The following is a 22,131-nucleotide window of genomic DNA, read 5'->3' on the forward strand; positions in this document are numbered from 1 at the left end:
CCCCTCGGCTTTTGAGCCCTTTCTCCCCTCACGTTCCCTCCCTTTTCCCCTCACATTTCCTGCTATTTTCCCCTCAGCTTTCCACCCTTTTCCCCCTCAGGATTCTCACTCTTTTCCCCCTCACATTTCCTGCCTTTTTCCCCTCATATTTCCACCCTTTCTCCCCTCAAGTTTCCACCCTTTGTCCCCTCACGTTCCCTCCCTTTTTCCCTCACATTTCCTGCCATTTCCCCCTCACATTTCCACCCGTTTCCCCCTCAGGTTTCTCGCTCTTTTCCCCCACACATTTCCTGCCTTTTTCCCCTCATATTTCCACCCTTTTCCCCCTCACATTTCCTACCCTTCTCCCCTCAAGTTTGCACCCTTTCTCCCCTCACATTTCTGCCCTTTCTCCCCTCACGTTTCCTGCCCTTTTCCCCTCATGTTCCCTCCCTTTTCCCCTCACGTTTCCCGCCCTTTCAACTCTCAGCTTTCCACCCTTTTCCCCCTCAGGTTTCTTGCTCTTTTCCCCCTCATGTTTCCTGCCATTTCCCCCTCACATTTCCACCCTTTTTCCCCTCAGGTTTCCACCCTTTCTCCCCTCAGGTTTCCCACCCTTTCCCCCTCACGTTCCCTCTCTTTTCCCCTCACATTTCCCACCCTTTCTCCCCTCAGCTTTCCACCCTTTTCCCCCTCAGGTTTCTCGCTCTTTCCCCTCTCACATTTCCTGCCATTTTCCCCCTCAGGTTTCTCGCTCTTTTCCCCCTCACATTTCCTACCCTTCTCCCCTCAAGTTTCCACCCTTTCTCCCCTCACGTTTCCTGCCATTTTCCCATCAGGTTTCCACCCCTTCTCCCCTCACATTTCCCGTCCTTTTCCGCTCAGGTTTCCCACCCTTCTCCCCTCACGTTTCCACCCTTTTCCCCCTCAGGTTTCTCGCTCTTTTCCCCCTCGCATTTCCTGCCATTTTCCCCTCACATTTCCACCCTTTCCCCCCTCATGTTTCCACCCTTTTCTCCCTCACATTTCCACCCTTTTCCCCCCTCACGTTTCCTGCCTTTACCCCCTCACATTTCCTACCCTTCTCCCCTCAAGTTTCCACCCTTTCTCCCCTCACGTTTCCTGCCATTTTCCCCTCAAGTTTCCACCCTTTCTCCCCTCAGGTTTCCTGCCCTTTCTTCCCCTCAGGTTTCCTGCCCTTTCTCCCCTGACATTTCCACCATTTTCCCCCCTCACGTTTCCCTCCCTTTCTCCCCTCAGGTTTCCGGCCCTTTTCCCCTCAGCTTTCCCACCCTTTTTCCCCCCTCATGTTTCCCGCCCTTTTCCCCTCACATTTCCCTACCTTTCTCCCCTCACGTTCCCTCCCTTTTCTCCTCACATTTCCCGCCCTTTCCCCCTCACGTTTCCACCCTTTTCCCCCTCACGTTTCCCTCCCTTTCTCCCCTCACATTTCTACCCTTTCTCCTCTCAGCTTTCCACCCTTTTCCCCCTCAGGTTTCTCCCTCTTTCCCCCTGTCATGTTTCCTGCCATTTTTCCCCTTAGGTTTCCACCCTTTTCCCCCTCACGTTTCCTGCCATTTCCCCCTCACATTTCCACCCTTTCACCCTCAACTTTCCTGGCCTTTTTCCATCACAGACAACAACAGAAAAGTAGGTTTTCTCCCTTCCATTTAAACCTCTTTTCTCCTCGAAAGCTTCCTTTTTTCCGGGGTCCCTCTGATGCCCTGGAGAGGGACTGTGGGCCCTGGGGAGAGACTTGGATGTGACTGGGAGCTCTGGGATGCACTGGGAGGCACTGGGAGGCACTGGGAGGCACTGGGAGGCACTGGGAGGCACTGGGAGGCACTGGGATGCACTGGGATGCACTGGGACGTGGTTTTGTGACTGTTAGACCAGATTTTAGAGATGCTGGGAGGGCTTTGATGGTGCTCGTTGCGTTTTAGCGGATGCAGCCATGGGTTTGAGGGCTCAACACGGAGGGGGCTAGAGGGCGATTAAACACTTTCGGGGCGTTCTGGGTAGATTTGCGTAAAGCGCTGCCGCCGCCCCGGTCCCGCCACGCTGCCGTAAAGTACCACGCCGAGCTCGCCGCACTGCCGCAAATCGCCGCAGCAGCTCCGAGCCCGCCACACTGCCGTAAAGCAGCGCCGCCGCCGCGCTGGCCACACTGCCGTAAAGCGCCGGGGCAGCGGGACCCCCGGGGTGGGGCAGAGGGGGCACGGAGAGATTTGGGGGAGTTGGGAGGAGATTTGGGGGATACGGAGGGGCTTAGGGGTCCTGGGAGAGCATTTGGAGGGGGCAAGGAGAGGGTTGGGGAGAGAGACCCCTCCCAGGATCCCCCCGCCCCGCTTCACCTACAATTTTCGGTGTCTCAGTTCAAGGCAATCCCACCTTTCCCATGATTTCTGGTGTGTCCCTCGACGGGGAATCCCCGTTTCCCGTTATTTTCGGGTTTAAATGGAAGAGGAGAACCGTTATGATGCCTTTTTGTGCATTTGAAATGAGGGCAGCTCCCCATTTCCATAAATTTAAGGGTTAAATTGAGGAGGAATCCCTGTTTCCCCTCATTTTTTAAGGGTTTAAATTGAGAAAAGCCTCCTTACTGGCCATTCTAGAAATTCCGTCGAGGAGGACTCTCCGTTTTAAGGGATGTTAAAGGGGGAAAAGTGTCCAAGAGCCCCAAAAATAGTGTTTCTTGAGGGAAAACCAGTGATTGGTAAGGGAAGCATTTTTCGGGTTAAACTGAGGCGGGATCCTCCATTTTCACCATTGTAACTGAGATTAAATTGAGGAGAAATTCCCCTTTCCCATCATTTGAGGGATGTAAATTGCGGTAAAATCCTGCTTTTCTATTATTCCAAGGGCTTCGATTGAGGGGAATTTAAAGCACCCCAGAGGTTTAAGTTGAGAGGGACAGAGGGACACGGTGGCACAGCGACACGGGGACAAGGGCGAGGAGATGCAGGGCATGGGGACAGTCCCGGCGACACCGGGAGCGCCCGGTCCGGGGGGACACCGGGGACACGGGGGGCCGTGGCCGGTGCGGGGTGGGAGGAGCCGCCCCCGCCGCGTTTCCGCCGCTGTCACCGGGCGCTCCCGCCGGCACCGGGGCCACTCCCGCCGGGGACAAAGGCGGGAGGATGCCGGGCAGCGCCGCGGCACCGGGAGGCGGCCAGGTACGGAGACGAGAACGGCACCGGGAACGGGAACGGGAATGGCATGGGGAACGGGAACGGGAATGGCACCGGGACCGGGAGTGGGAGCGGCACCGGGAACAGCACCGGGAGACCCGCGCGGGGCCGTGGCCGGTGCGGGGGTGGGTGGAAGGAGCCGCCCCAGCCGCGTTTCCGCCGCTGTCACCGGGAGCTCCCGCCGGCACCGGGGCCGCTCCCGCCGGGGACAAAGGCGGGAGGATGCCGGGCAGCGCCGCGGCACCGGGAGGCGGCCAGGTACGGGAAGGGCACGGGAGAGGGCGGTCCCTTCCTCCCGTCCCTGCCGCGGCCAGACTTCCTCCCGGGTCCCGGTGCTGCCCCGGCGGAATCCGGTGCCGTGAGATGACCGGGACCGGAGGGCGGCAGCGGCCGCAGTCGCAGGAACCGCGGGGGGCTCCGGGATGCGGGACCGGGGGCTTCGGGTCTGAGGGGCTCCGGGGCCGGGAGCTGCGGGTCCGGCGGTTCCGGGGCTGTTGCCGGTACCGCGGGAAGGATTCCGGTGCCGGGAGCGCTGCCGGTGCCGCGGGAAGCGATGGTGATGCCGTGGCCGACGATCCCACGGGATGTGATGCCGCGGTTTCCTTGGCAACCCGTACCGGGAGGAGCCAGAGGGTCCCCGGGGTGGGGATCGGGGCTGCCGGCGTGCTCCGTGCCCACCGGGAGCTCCGGGCTGTACCGAGCGCCTCGGGGCTCCGCCGCGGGCTACCGGGGGCTGCCGGGGGTCTCCCCGCTCCCCCCTGACCCTCACCTCTCCCCCGCAGGTCCCGCAGCCCCCCGGGACATTCTGGGGTCCCCCCGCACGGTCCCCGTGCGCCGAGCCCTGGCACCCCACATGAGGAGGAACCGGAGCGGCGTGGCCGGGCCCGAGCAGCAGGTGAGGGGCACCGGGCGGGGGTCCCGCTGGGGAGGGCGGGGGGCTCCCGCCTGGCTGCCGTGCCTTGTGGCGGGAGGGTCTCCGGCAGTGCCGTGCCGTGCCGTGCCGCGCTCTGGCGTGCCACTCGCTTGCCCAGCCGTGCCATTCCGTGCCGTGCCGTGCCAGGCGGTGGGAGGCTCCCCGGCCGTGCCATGCCGTGCCATTCCCTGCTGTGCCATGCTGTGCCATTCCGTGCCATATGGTGAGAGGCTCTCCGGCCGTGCCGTGCCATTCCGTGCCGCGCGCTGGGAGGCTGCCTGGCCGTGCCGTGCCGTGCCGTGCCGTTCCGCGCCCCCTGCCACCCTTCTGACGTGCCCCGTGCCCCCCTCGCAGCCCCTCCCGGCCATGCCGGGTGCCGACCTGCGCCGCGGGCGCCGCCGCCTCTCCGCCACCCTCCAGGTGCCCCCCTGGAAGCCCCCGGAGCCCCCCGACCCCCCGCGCCCCACCACGCTGCCCCTGCGGGCACCGCCGGTCGCCCACCCCCGGCCCCCCAGGTACGGGTGGGGACACGGGGGACACACACACGGGGGGTCGCGGCCTCCGGGGGCTGCCAGCAGCGGGGAGACCCCCGGGTGTACCGGTGCTGATCCGGGGGGATTCCGAGGACCTCTGGATAGTGCTGGGAGGTGTCCCTGCGTGGCGGACCCGGTGGGGTGGGGATGGAGATGGGGACATGGCCCTGCATGGGGACAATGCCAGGACGTGGCCTGGGGTGGGGACATTGTCCTCGGTGGGGACATCCCCTGGGAATGTCCAGGGTGGGGGTGATGCCCGCACGGGTGATCCCAGAGGGTCCCCACAGCGTTTGGGGTGGAGGCAGAAGGGGGGTGACCCCCGCGGGGGTCCAGTGTGACCCCGGGGGCTCTGCAGAAATGGGGGGACACTCCCCAGCCCTGGGAGTCTGTGCATGGGGGGGACCCCCACCCTGATCCCCCAACCCTGGGGGTCCCGGGGGTCCCTGCAGCGCCGTGCAAGGGGGATCTCCCCTAAATCTGCAATGGGGTCCGTGCTGTGCCTGCTCTGGGGGGGTCCCGGCGCTGCTCTGGGGGTTCCCTATGCCCCCCCAGCCCCCCAGTTCGGGTAGTGAGGGGGCAGGAGGGGAATCCCTAAATGGGGGGGACACCATGGGAGGGGATACCCCGAGAGGGGAAGTCCCCGTGAAGGGGGCACTGGGGGGCTGTCCTCGCCGTGGGGAGATATTTCCGGGGGGAAAATCCCTCCGCGAGGGGAGGATTCGGGGGAGGGGGGGGAAAGATCCGGGATCCCCGTTCCGGGAATACCGGGGGAGGGATCCCCGGTTAACGGGGCGGGGGAACCGCGCCACCGTGACTGCGTGGGGGGGTCCACGGGGTCCCGGGGCGGAGCCGTTCCGGGGGCGGGGGAGGTCCCGGGGCGGGGGGAGGCGCCGAGCCGGGCGCGGAGGCGGCACCGGCAGCGGCACCGGCAGCGGCGCCGGCGGCACCGGGAGGTTGTTTCCCGGGTCGTTCCAACCGGTTGCGCGGGGCCATGCGGAGCCCGGGGCCGGGAGGAGCCGCTGCCGGTAGCGCGGATCGGTAAGGAGGGACTCCGGAACCGGCACCGGGAGGAGCTCCGACACCGGGAGGGGCTCCGGGACCTACTCCGGTACCGTCACCGTTACCGGGAGCGCCTCCGGCACCGGGGGTGGCCGCGGTCCCGGCCCCGGCAGCATTCCCGGTCCCCGGTTCCCCCCGGTGCCGGGGATGATGGAGCCGGTGCCGGGCTCCAGGAAGAGCCTGTCGCTGTCGCTGCCGGTGCCCCGGGAGGGTCCGGGCCCCCTGCGCCCCCCGCAGCACCTCTGGCGCCAGCCCCGCACCCCGATCCGCATCCGCCACCGCGGCTTCTCCGACACCGACCGGCACCGGCCCCGGCCCATGGAGCGGGCGGATGCCGTGGACACCGGGGACCGCCCCGGGCTGCGCAGTGCCCGCATGTCCTGGCCCTCCTCCCTCCACGGGACCCCCGGCACCGGCAAGCGGTAGGTGGCGGCGGCGAGACCCCCCCAGGACCCCCCAGCGTCATCCCGGTACCGGGACTGGAGGTGGGAGCTCGCCCAACGTCATCCCGGTACCGGTAGCGGAGGTGGGGCTCCCCCTGGAGCCCCTCTTGGGACCGGGATTGGCGGCGGGACCCCCCAGTACCGGGATCAGAGGTGGGACCCCCTCCCCAGCATCATCCCAGTACTGGTACTGGGAGCCCCATCCTTATCCCAGTGCTGGTACTGGAGCTGGAACCCTCCCAGCATCCTCCCAGCACCGGAGATGGCACCGGGGGACATCCAGGGACCCCGCCGGGACCTGAGCGAGGGGACCCCCATCCCAGCCACCTCAGTTTCGGGGTGTCACCCCTTTCCCGGGGTGATCCCACTCCTGAGGCCTCCGGTGGGACCCTCGGGGTAGCGAGACTGGGATTGGGAGCTGCCAGGAGACTGGGAGATGCCTGGTGGAGCGGGGGGGGGATGCTGCAGCCCCCCAGGATCCATCTGGCCCCGGTGCTGGCTCTTCCCGTTCCCGGTTGGGAAGTTTTTTTAGGGAAAACAACTTGGGAATGCGCCGCCATGTGCCGTGTGCTCCGCGTCCTTCCGGCGGCTCCGGCTTCATTAGGGGCGTTAATTTATGCACAGGAGGCTCGGCAGATGGTCGGGATTCGGGAAGCGGGGGGTGATTTCCTTCCTCCTCCTCCTCTTCCTCCCTTCCCCATAGATGCCAAGCAGCTGGAGAGGGCGATGGGGGAGCAGCAGGGCCGGGATCCCCCCCGGTGAAACCCCCCTGAGCCCCCCAAATCCAGGGTTTAGGGCGCGGGATCCCATCCGTGCGCTGCCCTATGACCCCCGCCCCGTTATCCCGGCATCCCGGTGCCGTCGTGGTTCAACCGGGAGCGGCTGGGAGGAACCAGCTCCATCCTGGCTACCGGATTTTCCCCTTCCCGGACCAATTAGTGAAATGAAGCCGAAGGCAGGTGAGATCCCGAGGTGGGATCTGGCCGGAGCAGGGCCGGAGCCGCGGCCATGCCGGGATCCAACCAGCTGCCACCGGCTCCTGAAGGCTCTTCCCAGCTCCCAGCGGCTGTTCCTGGGTTCCTGCAGCCCTAATGAATTCCTCCCGCTCCAATCCCTTTCCCTATGGATATTAATAATTCCCACGGACGCCGACCCCGCGGTGATGGCGGCGTCGCAGCCCCTCCGGCATTTCTGATGTGTTGGAATCTTTTCCGAGGGGGATGAGTCACCTGTGGCCATTAAAAATGATTCACGGTTGTCTCCGGCTGCCGGAGCAGATCCCGGTGGGTTGGGAAGGAAATCCCAGCTACCAGGAATAGCAGGGACGCCCCTTCCCGACGCCCCCGGGGCTGGCGCGGCTGGCACCTGATGGGGTGGGATGGGGTGGCCGCGGATGGTTTGGGATGGGATGGCGCTGGGAGGGGGTCGCGCTGTGCCGGACCTGGGCGATATCCCAATCCCTGTCTCCTTCCCAGTGTCCTGCTCTTCCTCCTCTCCATCTCCATCCCATCCCATCCCTTCCGCCATCCTAATTCCGTCCCCATTGCTGTCCCCATCCTCATCTCTTCCTCGTCCTCATCCCACCTCCTTCCCAATCCCACCTCCGCCCTCATCCCCAGCTTTTTCCCGCCCCCATCCCTGCCCCATTCCCATCCCACCCTGTCTCCATCCCTCTCCCTCATCTCCTCCTTGTCCTCATCCTTCTCCATCCCATCTTCCCACTCACATCTTCATCCTCATCCCCGTCTCTGTCCCACCCCGGGGACACCCCGAATCCATTGGGAATGATCCAGAAGATCCACCACATCCCACCCACCTCTGCCGCGGGACCCCCATGCTGGGGGGCTGGGCCTGCCAGACCCTCCCGAATCTGCCCGTGCGGACCCCAGACTGGGGACACCACCGAGGATGGCCTCAGATGTCACCCAGGGTCCCCATCCCTGTGGATCCAGGCCCGGCTGCCCCCCTGCAGCTCGCGAGGCAGGGGAATCAATCCCGCTAAAATTCCAAAAAAGCCCTTTTTCTTCCCGGAGCCGGTTGCTAAATTTGCCGGCGGTGAGTCACCCCCCCCACCCCCACGCAGCCCCCCCGGCTCCCCCCGGCACCCCGGGGGCGGGGGCTGCACCCGGCAGGGACCCCGCGGGCTGGGGACCCCCAGGGATGGGGCTGGGGACATCCCAGGGTTGGGGACCCCCATAAACTGGGGACCCCCAGAAGCACCCCCAGCACTGGGGCTCCTCCATGGGGCCAGAGACCGCCCAGAACCCCCCAGGGCTGCTCGAGCACCCCCTCCCCGGTTCTGGGGGGGCTCTGGGGAGGAAGCGGGGCCCCCCCGCCGCTGCTCCCAGCACGGCCCGGGAGAGGAAGCTGGGAGAGGAAGGAGGGGGGGCCGGGGCGGGACCACCCTCTGTCCCCCTCCCCGCCCCCATGGAGCCTGGGGACCCCCAGGGGGGCAGCGGCGGGGGACCCCCACCCTGGGACGAGCAGGGGGTGCTGGCGCCCAGGTAAGGGGGGGACAGGGGGAGCCCCCCGAGATTGGGTCTGGGGGGTAGACAGGGCAAACCCCCCCCAATTTGGGGAGGGGGATACACACCCCCGCCATGCTGCCAGCGGGGCACAGACACTCCCCACACCCAGGAAGGGGGCCAGGACCCCCCCATTGCGGTGGGACACGACCCTCCCCAAATTTTGGGGGGGGACGACAGCTGTGACCCCCCAGACTGGGTTTAAGGGGGGGTGGGTGTCCCTTTTTGAGCCCCCCCCAAACCAGCGGCCTTTGGACCCCCGCGGTTGAGGGGTGACCCCCAAATAACGGCTGGGTGAGGGGGGGGGACGCCCCAGTTCCTTCCGCCTCCCGGGGGGAAGTGCGGGATGGGGGCGGGGGGAGGGGAGAAAACCGGGACCCCCCACACCCCTCGGGGGTCCTCACCCCACACCCCAGGGGGGTCCTCACCCCACCCCGGGGGTCCCTGAACCGGGGGGAGGACTGACTGTGACTTGGGGGGCACAACAGGGACACGTGGGCTGGGGGGGTGGGGAATGCCGGTCTGGGGGTATCACGGGGGTCCTGCTGCTAGGGACTCTGTGTTTTGGGGTCTGCCGGGATTCCCGATATTGGGGGAGCTCCGGGGGGGCTGCAGGGTTGAACTCGGGGGGCGGGACGGGGTTCAGGTTTGGGACACGGCGTCTCCCGGTTTCTCCCCAGCTCGGAGGTGGAGAATGGCCCGTGGGGGGGGCAAAGCCCCCCGGACCCCCAGGCCAGCCCGGGCCGGGGGCTTCTGGCCGGAGCCCCCCCAGCTCAGCGCCGCGAGTCCTTCCTGTACCGCTCCGACAGCGACTTCGATGCTTCCCCCAAGAGCATCTCCCGCAACTCCTCCATCGCCAGCGAGGCGTGAGTCCTGACACCCCCCCGGGACCCCAAAATCCCTCCCCGGGCCACCCGAAGTCACCCCTGAGCCCCCCAAATCCCCCCGGGCCCCTGAAATCCCCCAAACAACCCAGGGACCCCCTTGGGATCCCCCAAGAGCATCTCCTGCAACTCCTGCATTGCCAGCAAGGTGTGAGTCCTGACCCCCCCCAGGGCCCCCCAAAGTCCCCCAGGACCCCCAAAATCCCCTCCGGGCCCCCCAAAATCACCCCTGAGCCCCCCAAATCCCCCCAGGCCCCCAAACAACCCAGGGACCCCCTTGGGATCCCCCAAGAGCATCTCCGGCAACTCCTGCATCGCCAGCGAGGTGTGAGTCCTGACCCCCCCAGAGCCCCCAAATCCCCCCAGGACCCCCAAAATCCCCCAAACACCCCAGAAAGCATTTCCCACAACTCCTCCATTGCCAGCGAGGCATGGATGCCCCCAGGACCCTTCACCAGGACCCCCCAGGACACCAAGATGTCCCCTTGGCACTCCCCCCAGCACCCCTGGAATCCTCCTGGCATACCCCCAGAAAAGCCCCCCTCCCCAGTATTCACCTGGAGAGCCCCCCCTGTGAACTGGGGGGTGGTCTTGGGGGGTCCCAGGTGCTCTGCCTGATTCCCCCTCCCCAATTTCTCTTCCAGCCACGCCGAGGACCTGATTGTCACCCCCTTCGCCCAGGTAGGGTGGGGGCTCCTGGGGGGTCTCGGGGGCTCCTGAGGGGTCCTGGGGAGTCTCAGGGGGTTCTGGGGGGTCCCAGGGGGTCTGTCCCCCCCCTGATACCCCCCTGTCACCCCCCCAGGTCCTGGCCAGTCTCCGCAGTGTCCGCAGCAACTTCTCCATCCTGACCAAAGTCACGACCCCCCCGGGCAGCAAGTGGGTGACCTTGACCTTTGACCTTGACCCCCCTCCCAGAATTGGGGGTCCCGGCCAGCCCTGACTCCCCCTGCTCCCCCCAGGCGGTCGCCCATCGGCTCCCAGCCCCCCCTCTGCAAGGCCACACTCTCAGGTAAGGACAGCGAGGGTCTCAGAGGGGATTTTGGGGGGTTTTGGGTCCAAATGGCCCCACCGGGGAAACTGAGGCACGGCAATGGGTGTGTCTCGTCACCCCCCATCCTCGGGGTCCCCTCAGTCCCAGGGCCACCCCCCTGTGCCCACCCGGGGGTCCCACCGGGCACTGTCCCTGTCCCCAGAGGAGACGTCCCAGCAGCTGGCGTGGGAGACGCTGGAGGAGCTGGATTGGTGCCTGGAGCAGCTGGAGACCCTGCAGACCCACCGGGCGGTCAGCGAGATGGCCTCCAACAAGGTGGGGACAGCGGGGGGACACCGCGGGGACACGGGGGGGACACGGGGACAGAGCCTGGCACGGTGACAAGGGGCTGCAGGGAGTTCTGGGCCCAGCAGGGATCAGTGTTGTCATCGGGCAGTGGCTGTGTCGGGGTGTGGTGGCACTGGTGGCTGTGGCTGTGTTGGTGACACTGGTGGCACTGGTGGCCCTGGCTGTGTTGGGGTCTGGTGGCACTGGTGACATTGGTGGTCCTGGCTGTGTTGGGCTGTCACCATTAGCTGTGTCGCGGTGTGGTGACACTGGTGGCACTGGTGGCAGTTGCTGTGTTGAGGTTTTGGTGGTACTGGTGGCACCGGTGGCCATGGCTGTGTCGGGGTGTGGTGGCACTGGTGACACTGGTGGCAGTTGCCGTGTCGGGGTGTGGTGGCACTGGTGGCACTGGTGGCACTGGTGGCAGTTGCCGTGTCGGGGTGTTGGTGGCACTGGTGGCAGTGCCAGGCTGTCACCAATGACAGTGCCTGTGCTGCAGGATTGTGTCCCCATGTCCCCATGTCCCCCTGTCCCTGTCCCCAAGGAGAGACCCCCACCCCAGCGGTGTCCCTGACCCTTCAGGGGGCTCTGGGGACACCCCGACACTTTTGGGGTGTCCCTTGGGGGTCCCTGGTCCTTTTTTTGGGAGCCTGAGGATTCCCCGATGCTCTCGGGGTGTCCCGTGGGTGTCTGTGACCCTTTCGGGGGTGTCCTTGTCCCTTCTGGGGGTCCCCGATCCCTCTGGGGGTGTCCCCTGGGGGGTCTTCACCCCTCTGTCCCCCCCGGCGCTGCGGCTGGCCGTGACCGTGACCGTGACCGTGGGGAGGGGGCGGGGAGGGGGCGGAGCCACGGCTCGCGCAGGCGTCTGACCCCCCCGCCCCCCCCACCCGGCTCTCCGCGGCCTCCGCAGCCCCGACCGGACCCCCCCGGCACCCCCGGGACCCCCAAAAACCCGCCGGGACCCCCCCCGACAGCCCCCCCCCGCATCCTCCGCATCTTCTGCATCTTCCTGCATCCCTGACCCCCCCGCGCATCCCCTCCCTGCATCCCCCCGAACCCCCAGACCCTCAGGGCCCCGGAGCCCCCAGACCCCCCCGGACCACCCCAGACTCCTCCGGAGCCCCCAGACACTCCCGGAGCCCCCCAGACCCCCCACGCCCATCCCCGCCTCTTCCTCCCCCACCACCTCCCTCCCTCCATGGCCACCCACTGACCCCCCCCACCATCCCGGGGGGGCTTCAGGACCCCTGGGGGGCTCCAGGACCCCGGAGGGTGGGTTTAGGACCCCGGAGGGTGGGTTTAGGACCCCCGGGAGGAGGTGGGGGGGCTCCCGTCTCCATCCCGAACAAGGGGGTGGGGGGCGATGTGAGTGACCCCCCCGTGTGGTCTCAATTCGGGGGGGTGGGGCTGGCGGTGCCCTCCCAACGCGGGGGGGGGGCGCCCCGCTCCCCCCCCCCCAAAACTCCCACCATGTCCAGGGCGCCTTGAGCGGGGTTAGGGGGCTTTTGGGGTGCCGCGGGGGGGCTCCCCCCGGTCTGTAGGGACAGCGGGGTCCTTCGGGGTGGGGGGGGTCCTGCGCCTCCCCGCGCCCCCTCCCCAGTTCCCGGCTGGAAAATGCCCTTGGTGGATTTTTTCTGCGAGACCTGCGCCAAGCCCTGGCTGGTGGGGTGGTGGGACCAGGTAAGGGCCGGGGGGGGGACACGGGCTGGGGGGGGCACGTCTGACCTCCCCTCCCCCCCTCAATGTCATGGCGACCCCCCTCCCCTCCCCGCATGCCCCCCCTCCCCTAAAGCTCCCCCCCCCCATTTTGGGGATGTTTTGGAGCTCTGTCATGGCTGGGGAGGGGCTGGGGGGGCTTCCCCCCCCATTTGAGGGGGTTTTGTTGTGGTTTGGGGGGTCTCGGGGGGCTTTTCCCCCCTTAATTTGGTGGTGCAGAGCCCGAGCGAACTCGTGAGGCGCGCGGGGATTTGGGGAGGGGTCTCCGGAAGGGGAAGGGGCTGATGCTTCCCGCCCCCCCCGCGGGATAGGAGGGGTTAAACCCCCCCGTGGGGCGGTTGCCGTGGAGCCGGCGGTTGCCATGGAGACGGGACGGCGGGTCCTGATTGGCTGGGGGGGAGAGGGATGCAGGGGATGCTCCTCCCACCCCCCCAAATTGGGGAGGGGGCAATGGGGGTTAAACTGGGGGTGTCCTGGGGGGAGATTGGAAGTGGGGGATGGTGCCACCTCTAGTGCCACCAGTGCCACCTCTAGTGCCACCACCAGTGCCACCACCAGTGCCACCACCAGTGCCCCACAGCACCACGGGGATCTGTGCAGGATATGGGGGGAACCAGCCTGGCCCAGTCCCATCCTATTCCCATCCCAGTTCAGTCCATCCCAGTCCCATCCCAGTCCCACCCTATTCCCATCCCAGTCCATCCCAGTCCCACATCCCCATCCCATTCCAGTTTTGTCCCAGTTTCGTCCATCCCAGTCTGTCCCAATCCATCCCAGTCTCATCCTATTCCCATCCCAATCCATCCCAGTTCCATCCCAGTCCCATCCTATTCCCATCCCAGTCCATCCCAGTCTGTCCCAATCCATCCCAGTCCATCCCAGGGCTGTGGCCAGGCTGGGATCCCCCTGGAGGTCTTCCCTGGCTCCGAGGGGATTTGGGGAGGCTCGGGGGGGTCTGGGGGGGGTCTGGGGGGGTCGCTGACCCCTGGGCTCCCCCAGTTCAAGCGGATGCTGAACCGGGAGCTGACCCACCTGTCCGAGATGAGCCGCTCCGGGAACCAAGTGTCCGAGTACATCGCCAGCACCTTCCTGGGTGAGACCCCCGGGACCCCCTGAGACCCCCCGGGACACCCTGAGACCCCCCGGGACACCCTGAGACCCCCCGGGACACCCTGAGACCCCCCGGGACACCCTGAGACCACCTCGGGACACCCAGAGACCCCCCGGGACACCCTGAGACCCCCAAGGGCACCCAGAGACCCTCCAGGACACCCTGAGACCCCCGGGCCACCCTGAGACCCTCCAGGACACCCTGAGACCCTCCAGGACCCTTGGGACACCCCACAGATACCCTGAGACCACCCCGAGACCCTCAGAGACCCTCCAGGACCTCCAAGACTCCCCCAGGAGACCCTGAGACCCCCAAGGGCACCCAGAGACCCCCCTGGGACCCTCGGGGATACCCACAGAGCCCCTGAGGACACCCAGAGGACCCCCTGGGGACTCCCAAGGGCGCCCAGAGACCCCCAAAAACATCCCCCAGACCCCCTACAGACCTCTGAGGATACCCAGAGAACCCCCTGGGGACACCCAGTGAACCATCTGGGGACCCCCAGGGTACCCAGAGACCCCCTGAGCCCCCTGCCACCCCTTAACGCCCCCCAAAGCCCCCCAGCACCCCCCTCGAGCCCCCCGGCCGCTCCTGTGCCCCCCAGACAAGCAGCCCGAGGTGGAGATCCCCAGCCCAGGACCCCCCGAGCGGGAGAAGAAGCGCCGGCAGCCCCCCGGCCTGGCAGGGGGGGTGAGATCGCTGCCCCCCGGCTGTGACCCCAGCCCAGACCCCCTGCCCGTGCCCCGCTTCGGCGTGGAGACCGACCGGGAGGAGCAGCTGGGAAAGGTGGGCAGGGGGCTGCGGGGTCTTTGGGGGGCTCGGGGGGGATTTGGGGGGCTCCTGGGTGGGTTTCAGGGGCTTTGGGGGATTCCTGAGTGGGTCTGGGGGCTCTTGGGTGGCTCCTGGGTGGGTTTGGGGGGGTCTGGGGGGCTCCTGGGTGGGTTTGGGGATGTTTCAGGGTGGTCTGAGGGGCTCCTGGGTGGGATTGGGGATTTTTGGGAGGGTCTGGGGGGGCTCCTGGGTGGTTTTGGGGGTGTTTGGGGGTGGCTGACGAGGCTCCTGTGTGGGTTTGGGGGTCTCGGAGGCGTTTGGGGAAGTTTGGGGGTCTCAGGGGGATGTTTGGAGATTCTTGAGGGGTTTGGGGAGGTTTGGGGGTCTCAGGGTATCCTTGGGGGTCTCAGGGATGAGACAGTTTGGAGCTTCTTGAAAGTTTGGGGATTTTTAAGGGGTTTGTGGAGGTTTGGGGTTGCCGGGAAGGTTTGCCACAATCCAGGGTGGTCCCGGGTGGATTTTGGGGTGCTCTGGGGGGCCGAAGAGGATTCCCCACACGCCCCTCGCCCCTCCCAGGAGCTCGACAGCCTCAACAAGTGGGGTCTGAACATCTTCCGAGTCTCCGAGTTCTCCAACAATCGCTCCCTGAGCTGCATCATGTTCACCATCTTCCAGGTGAGACCCCAAAAAACCCACCTGGGAACCCCCCGGGACCCCAAAACCCTCCCTCTGTCACCTGCCTCCCTCCTTTTGGGGTGCTGAGACCCCCAGAACCCCCGGGGACTCCCCAGGTGTGTGTTTTGGGTGTTTTGGGTGCTTTTTGGGAGTGTTCTAGTTGTGTTTTTGGTGCATTTTGAGTTTTGAGTGTGTTTTGGGAGTGTTCTGGTTGTGTTTTGGGTGCATTTTGGATGCATTTTGGGTGTGTTTTCGGTGTGTTTTGGGTGTGTTTTGCATCAGAAGGCATCTGGATGCATTTTGGGTGCATTTTGAGTGTGTTTTGGGTGCATTTCGGGTTCCTTCCGGCACATTTTGGGTCCATTTCCTCCCGTTTCGGGTCCATTTCCGCCCGTTTCGGGTTCATTCCGGCCCATTTTGGGTTCATTTCCGCCTGTTTCGGGTTCATTCCGGCCCATTTTGGGTTCATTTCCGCCTGCTTTGGGTTCATTTCGGGTCTCCCACGCCTGCCCCTCCAGGAGCGGGACCTGGTGCTCCCATTTTGGGTTCATTCCGGCCCCTTTCGGGTCCATTTGGTCACATTTTGGGTCCATTTCTGCCCGTTTCGGGTTCATTTCGGGTCTCCCATCCCTCACCCCTCCAGGAGCGGGACCTGGTGCGCACATTTCGGGTTCATTCCGGCACATTTCGGATTCATTTGGGCACATTTTGGCCCATTTCGGGTCTCCCAAGCGGGACCTGGTGCGCACATTCATTCGGGTTCATTTCGGCCCATTTTGGTCACATTTCGGGTCTCCCAGGAGCGGGACCTGGTGCGCACATTTCGGGTTCATTTGGTCACATTTCGGGTTCATTCGGGTTCATTTGGGCACATTTTGGGTCCATTTCGGGTGTCCCACCCCCAGGAGCGGGACCTGGTGCGCACATTTCGGGTTCATTTGGTCACATTTCGGGTTCATTTCGGCCCGTTTTGGGCACATTTCGGGTCTCCCAGGAGCGGGACCTGGTGCGCACGTTCGGCATCCCGGAGCAGGCGCTGCTGGGCTACGCCCGGGCGCTGGAGCAGCACTACCACCCCGACGTGGCTTACCACAACAGCCTCCACGCCGCCGATGTCCTGCAGTCCACGCACGTCCTGCTGGCCACCCCTGCCCTCGACGTGAGACCCCCGAGACTGCCCGGGAGTGGGGCGGGAAGGGTGGGAATGGGGGGGGAGTGGGGGCAATGGGGCGGGAATGGGGTGGAAATGGGGCGGGGGGCACTCGGCTGTGGTGGGGAGTTGTTATGGGGACCTATTGAGACCCAAAATTGGGGTGGTGGGATTCAAAACTGGGTGCTGTGATCGGAAATTTGGTGGTAGGATCCAAAATTTAGTGGGGGGATCCAAAATTGGGTGGTGGGAGCTGTTCTAGGGACCCATTTAGGGGTTATGGGACTCATAACTGGGGTGATGGGATTCAAAATTTGGTGTTGGGATCCAAAATTGGGTGGCAGGAACTTTTACAGGCACCTATTTAGGGGTGGTGGGATCCAAAATTGTGTGTGGGGATCCAGAATTGGGTGGGGGGATTGAAAATTGGGTGGTGGGCGCTGGTTTAGGGTCCCGTTTAGGGGTGGAGAGATTCAAAATTGTGTGTGGGGATCCAAAATTGGGTGGTGGGATCTGTTCTAGGGACCCATTTAGGGGTGGGGAGCCCTGTTGGGGTTTTTTTGGGGGGTTTTTTGGGGGGTCTGAGGGTCTCTCCCCCTCCCCAGGCCGTGTTCACTGACCTGGAGGTCCTGGCTGCCCTTTTCGCCGCCGCCATCCACGACGTTGACCACCCCGGGGTGTCCAACCAGTTCCTCATCAACACCAGTGAGTGACCAGTGCCTTCCCACCTCCCAAAACCCGCTGGGTCTGCGGGAAACCCTGGAATTCCTGAATTCCTGCTTTTTCCCCCAGTTTCTGGGCGATTTCCAGCAGATCCTTAACAAAAAAAATGGGATTTTTCACGGAATTTTGAAGCTTTCTGCTCAAAACTCCAGGGGGTGCAGAGGCTCCACAGTCCTGTTTTTCTGCCTCTGAAGGACCTGAAAATTCCCTAAAAATCCGTGAAATTCCCTAAAAATCCATGACACTCCCTAAAAATCCCGTAAAATCCCCGTGACCCCCAAACCATGGGGAAAAGGGAATTTTCAGAGGCATAAGGACCGAAATGGTGAAAATCCAATTCAAAGCAGCAAAAATCCCATTTTTTAGGTTCTTCTGGTTTTTCCTTTTCCTGCCCAACTCCGGGTTGAGGTTTTGGCTTGATCCTTGGAAAAATACAAATTCTGGGAGGTTTTTTGGATTTTTTTTCCCGCTTTTCCAAGATGTTTTTGAATTTTTGGGTTATTTTTTCCCCCAGACTCGGAGCTGGCGCTGCTCTACAACGATGAGTCTGTGCTGGAGAATCACCACTTGGCCGTTGGCTTCAAGCTGCTCCAGGAGCGCAATTGTGACATTTTCCAGAACTTGTCACGACGGCAGCGCCAGGCCCTGCGCCAGATGGTCATCGACATGGTCAGCAGTGCCAAAAAACCCCAAATCCCTGCCCAAAAACCCGCAAATTCCTGCCAAAAAAACCTCAAAACCAGATGGTCATCGACATGGTCAGCAACGCCAAAAAACCCCAAATTCCTGCCCAAAAAACCCCAAATTCCTGGCAAAAAAACCTCAAAACCAGATGGTCATTGACATGGTCAGCAATGCCAAAAAAACCCAAATTCCTGTGTAAAAAACCCCCAAATCCCTGCAAAAAAAAAAAAAAAAAATCCCAAATTCCTGAGGGGAAAAACCCCAAAATCAGTTGGTCATTGACATGGTCAGTGCCCCCAAAAAACCCTCAAATCCCTGCCAGAAAGAGCCCAAATTCCTGAGGAAAAAAAAAACCCAAATCTGTATCAAAAATCCCCAAAGCCAGATGGTTATCGACATGGTCAGTGCCCCCAAAAAACCCCAAATCCCTGCCTAAAAAAACCCCAAATTCCTGCCAAAAAAACCCCCAAAGCCAGATGGTCATCGACATGGTCAGCAACCCCAAAAAAACCCCAAAACCCCCCGAATGACCCCAAACCCCCCCCAGGTCCTGGCCACGGACATGTCCAAGCACATGAGCCTCCTGGCTGACCTCAAGACCATGGTGGAGACCAAGAAGGTGACGAGTTCGGGGGTCCTGCTGCTGGACAACTACACTGACCGCATCCAGGTGGGGCTGGGGGACTCCAGAAGAGGCTGGGGTGTCCCCAAGGGTGGTCTGGGGTGTCCCCAAGGGTTCTTTGTGGGGTTTTCAAGGACCTTGGGGGAGCTCTTGTGGGTGCTGGGGGGATCTTGGAGGGGTTCTGGGGGTCTAGGGAAGGTTTGGGGGTCCCAAAGGGATCCAGGGGGACAGGGAAAGGTCCCCGAAGAGTCCTGAGGGGGTCCTGGGGGTCTTTAAGGTGTTTGGGGACACTCAGGTGAGTCCCCAAAGAGTCCTGAGGGGATTCTGGGGATCGTCAAGGTGTCCTGGGTGGGATTCCTGTAGGATCCAGGTGGTCCCCTGTAGGATCCAGGTGGTCCCCTGTAGGATCCAGGTGGTCCCAAAGCATCCTGGGTGCCCTGAGGGTCTCTGGGGACCCCCGAGGTGCCCCAGGTGACAGGGCTGTCCCCTCAGGTGCTGCGGAACATGGTGCACTGCGCCGACCTGAGCAACCCCACGAAGCCGCTGGGGCTCTACCGGCAGTGGACAGAGAGGATCATGGAGGAGTTCTTCCGGCAGGGAGACCGGGAGAGGGAGAGAGGCATGGAGATCAGCCCCATGTGTGACAAACACAGCGCCTCCGTGGAGAAATCACAGGTGAGGGGACACCTGGGGACACCTGGGGACAATAGGGACAATGGGATCAGCCCCATGTGTGACAAACACAGCGCCTCCGTGGAGAAATCACAGGTGAGGGGACACCTGGGGACAATGGGATTATTGGGACAATGGGATCAGCCCCATGCATGACAAACACAGTGTCTCCATCCAGAAATTGCACATACAGGTCCCCCAGTGTCTCTGAGGTCCCCCATGTCACCCGTGTCCCTGATGATGTTCCCACTGTCCCTGCTGATGTCCCCATGTCCGTGCTGATGTCCCTGCTGTCCCCAGGTTGGCTTCATCGACTACGTGGTGCAGTCTCTCTGGGAGACCTGGGCTGACCTGGTTCACCCCAAAGTCCCCAATATCCCCAATGTCCCCAATGTCCCCACTGTCCCCTATGTCCCCATTGTCCCCATGTCCCTGCTGATGTCCCCATGTCCCCAGGTTGGCTTCATCGACTACGTGGTTCAGCCCCTGTGGGAGACCTGGGCTGACCTGGTTCACCCCAATGTCCCCAATGTCCCCATTGTCCCTGCTGATGTCCCCACTGTCCCCATGTCCCTGCTGATGTCCCCATGTCCCCATTGTCCCCAGGTTGGCTTCATCGACTACGTGGTTCAGCCCCTGTGGGAGACCTGGGCTGACCTGGTTCACCCCGACGCCCGGGAGATGCTGGAGACGCTGGAGGAGAACCGCGAGTGGTTCCGGCGCCGCGTGCCGCGCAGCCCCGAGCCGCCCCCCGAGCCGCCCCCCGCCCTGCAGCCCCCCCAGTTCCGCTTCGAGCCCCCCCTGAGCGAGGAGGAGGACGGGGAGGGGCGGGAGACCCCCGGCAACTGTCACCCGGAGTGTCACCCCCCGGGCTGTCCCCGCCAGGATCCCCCCGAGAACCCGCCGGGGAGACCGCCGGAGGAGGAGTGAGAGAGGAGTGGGTGCAGGCAGGGATTTCATTTCATTTTATTTTATTTTATTGGAATTAATTTTATTGGAATTAATTTTATTTGAATTAATTTTATTTGGGGTTGATTTCAGCGGGATTGTTTTTACTGGGGTTGTTTTTATTGGGATTATTTTATTTGGATTATTTTTATTTGGATCACTTTCGTTGGAATTATTTTATCGGATTTTTTTCCATTGGGGTTATTTTTATTTGGATTATTTTCACTTGGGTTATTTTTATTGGAGTTATTTTTTGGAGTTACTTTTATTTGGATTATTTTATTGCAATCACTCTTATTGGAGTTATTTTATCAGAATTTTTTTCATTTTCATATTTTTATTGGAACTCTTGATTTTTTTTTTTAATTTTATTGGCATTTTTTATTGGGATTGTTTTTATCAGATTTGTTTCCATTGAAATTTTTTTATTGACATCATTTTCATTGGAATTATTTTTTTGGAATTATCAGAATTGTTTTCATTGAATTTTTTTATCAGAATTGTTTTTAGAGATTATTTAATTGGAATTATTTGATTGGGATAATTTCAATGGAATTATTTTCATTGGAATTATTTTTTTTTAAATGATTTTATCAGAGTGACTTTCATTGAAGTTTTTAATCAGAATTATTTTTATTGAGATTATTTTATTGGAATGATCTGATCGCGAGAATTTCAATGGAATTATTTTCATTGGAATTATTTTTATTATTTTTATTGGAATTATTTTAACAGCATTATTTCACCGGAATAATTTTTACCAGAATTATTTTATCAGAATTATTTCGCCAGGATTATTTTATCAATTATTTCCATTTTTATTAGAATTATTTCTACTGGAGTTATTTTATTTGGATTATTTTATCAGAGTTATTTTTATCGGAATTATTTTTATCAGAATTATTTTTATTGCAATTATTATTTTTATTGCAATTATTATTTTCTCGGAATTATTATTTTTATTGGGATTATTTTATCCGAATTATTTCAATTCGATTATTTTTTGGGGTTTCTTTGGGGGGGTCGGGGGGAGGGGAATTTTTATTCTATTTTTTAAAAAACTCGAAAAGACCCAAAAAAAAAAAAAAAGATGGAAAATCAAACCCCCCAGGAAGAAAACAGGGACTAGAGAACCCCCCGAAAAAAGGAGTGACCCCCCAAAAAACGGGGAGACCCCAAATAAATTTGGGTTCCCCCAAAAGCCATTTAGGGGGGGTGAGGAACTGGGGGGGGGCAAGCAGAGACCCCAAATTTTGGGGTTTTTCCCCCCAAATTTGGGGTTTTTCCCCCAAACTCTCCCCCATTTTGCATAGAGACCCCCGGGGGTCACCCCTCCCCCCGAATTCCTTCCCCCCGAGGGTCTCACCCCAAAATGGGGGGGGGGGATCCCCAAACCCCCAGAGGTGAAGCAATAACCGGATGCTCCCCCTTTCTGGGGGGGAGGGGAGGTTCGGGGGTCCTGACCCCCAAAATTCTGTGATTTTTGGGGAGGTTTGGGGCTCTAAACCCCCAAAATTCTATTTTTTTGGGGGGGTTTTCCCCATTTCTGACTGTACTGTAGCATTGGGGGGTTCACCCTGCCGGGGGGGGTCGCATTGGGGGGGGGATTGGGGGGATCAGCCCCTCCCCCTCCCCAAAAACCCCCCATCCGAAATTTGGGGGATTTGGGGGATTCGGGGGTCGTGCAGAGCTTTTATTTTTGTACCGGAGGCGGCGGCGCTGTAAATATGGGAATAATCCGGGGGGGGAACCCCAAAAACCCTCCTGCCCCCGGGATGGAAACGGGGGGTGGTCCTGGGGGTGACCCCCCCTGTCACCCGGGGTGTCCCCAAACCCCCCTTGTCACCTCCTTCTCCCGCCTGTGGCTCCAATAAAGAGGAGAAGGACTGAGCTCTTCTTTGGGGGTCCCGGGGGGGTTTTGGGGGGGTCGGTGATGGGGGTTTTTGGGGGAAGGGTTTCGGGGGGATTCTGGGGGGCTTGGGGAGGTTTTTGGGGGGGACTTGGGGGGTCCTGGCTGGGGTATTTTTAGGGGGTCTTGGGGGGTTCTGGGAGGTCCTGACTGTTTTAGGCGGTCCTGGGTGGTTTGTGGGGAGGATCCTGGACTGGGGAGGGGACGGAGGGTCCTGGGGGGATTTCGGGGGTCTTCCCCACCCGGGGGGTCTCGGCCGCCATGACCGGAAGCGACTCCCGGCGGGACGGACCGGGCGGAAC

The 22,131-nt window shown here is 61.8% G+C and overlaps 1 protein-coding gene across 7 annotated transcripts; it reads left to right on the plus strand.

Moving 5' to 3' along the window:
* Nucleotides 1-2,934: 2,934 nt before the first annotated feature.
* On the plus strand, nucleotides 2,935-21,808 carry PDE4A (phosphodiesterase 4A). 7 transcript variants are annotated; one of them, XM_085045857.1, is made up of 17 exons: nucleotides 2,935-3,155; nucleotides 3,953-4,065; nucleotides 4,231-4,598; nucleotides 9,327-9,512; nucleotides 10,175-10,211; nucleotides 10,333-10,406; nucleotides 10,490-10,539; nucleotides 10,724-10,836; nucleotides 13,564-13,657; nucleotides 14,280-14,461; nucleotides 15,023-15,121; nucleotides 16,116-16,280; nucleotides 16,877-16,976; nucleotides 17,509-17,663; nucleotides 18,226-18,348; nucleotides 18,793-18,975; nucleotides 19,579-21,808. In XM_085045857.1, exons 1-17 carry the CDS (start codon nucleotides 2,939-2,941, stop codon nucleotides 19,900-19,902), a joined length of 2,583 nt encoding a protein of 860 aa, XP_084901983.1. In that variant the 5' UTR covers nucleotides 2,935-2,938; the 3' UTR covers nucleotides 19,903-21,808. The 7 variants fall into 7 exon arrangements, 6 of the variants coding, with proteins under 6 accessions (XP_084901983.1, XP_084901985.1, XP_084901982.1 ...); XM_085045859.1 differs by lacking the exon at nucleotides 2,935-3,155 and adding an exon at nucleotides 3,304-3,428; XR_014847902.1 differs by lacking the exon at nucleotides 2,935-3,155 and having other exon boundaries at nucleotides 3,508-4,065; nucleotides 19,579-19,954; nucleotides 19,985-21,808.
* The last annotated feature ends 323 nt before the right edge of the window (nucleotides 21,809-22,131 follow it).

The sequence above is a fragment of the Lichenostomus cassidix genome, unplaced genomic scaffold (genome assembly GCF_008360975.1).
Source record: "Lichenostomus cassidix isolate B80296 unplaced genomic scaffold, HeHo_3.0 HiC_scaffold_39, whole genome shotgun sequence".
NCBI classification, from domain to species: Eukaryota; Metazoa; Chordata; class Aves; order Passeriformes; family Meliphagidae; genus Lichenostomus; species Lichenostomus cassidix.

Coding starts and splice junctions, on each gene's coding strand:
- PDE4A (XM_085045856.1), top strand. CDS start 3,724: ATGGTGATGCCGTGGCCGACGATCCCACGGGATGTGATGCCGCGGTTT. Junction 13,658..14,279: donor CATCGCCAGCACCTTCCTGG/GTGAGACCCCCG, acceptor TGTGCCCCCCAG/ACAAGCAGCCCGAGGTGGAG. Junction 14,462..15,022: donor GGGAGGAGCAGCTGGGAAAG/GTGGGCAGGGGG, acceptor CGCCCCTCCCAG/GAGCTCGACAGCCTCAACAA.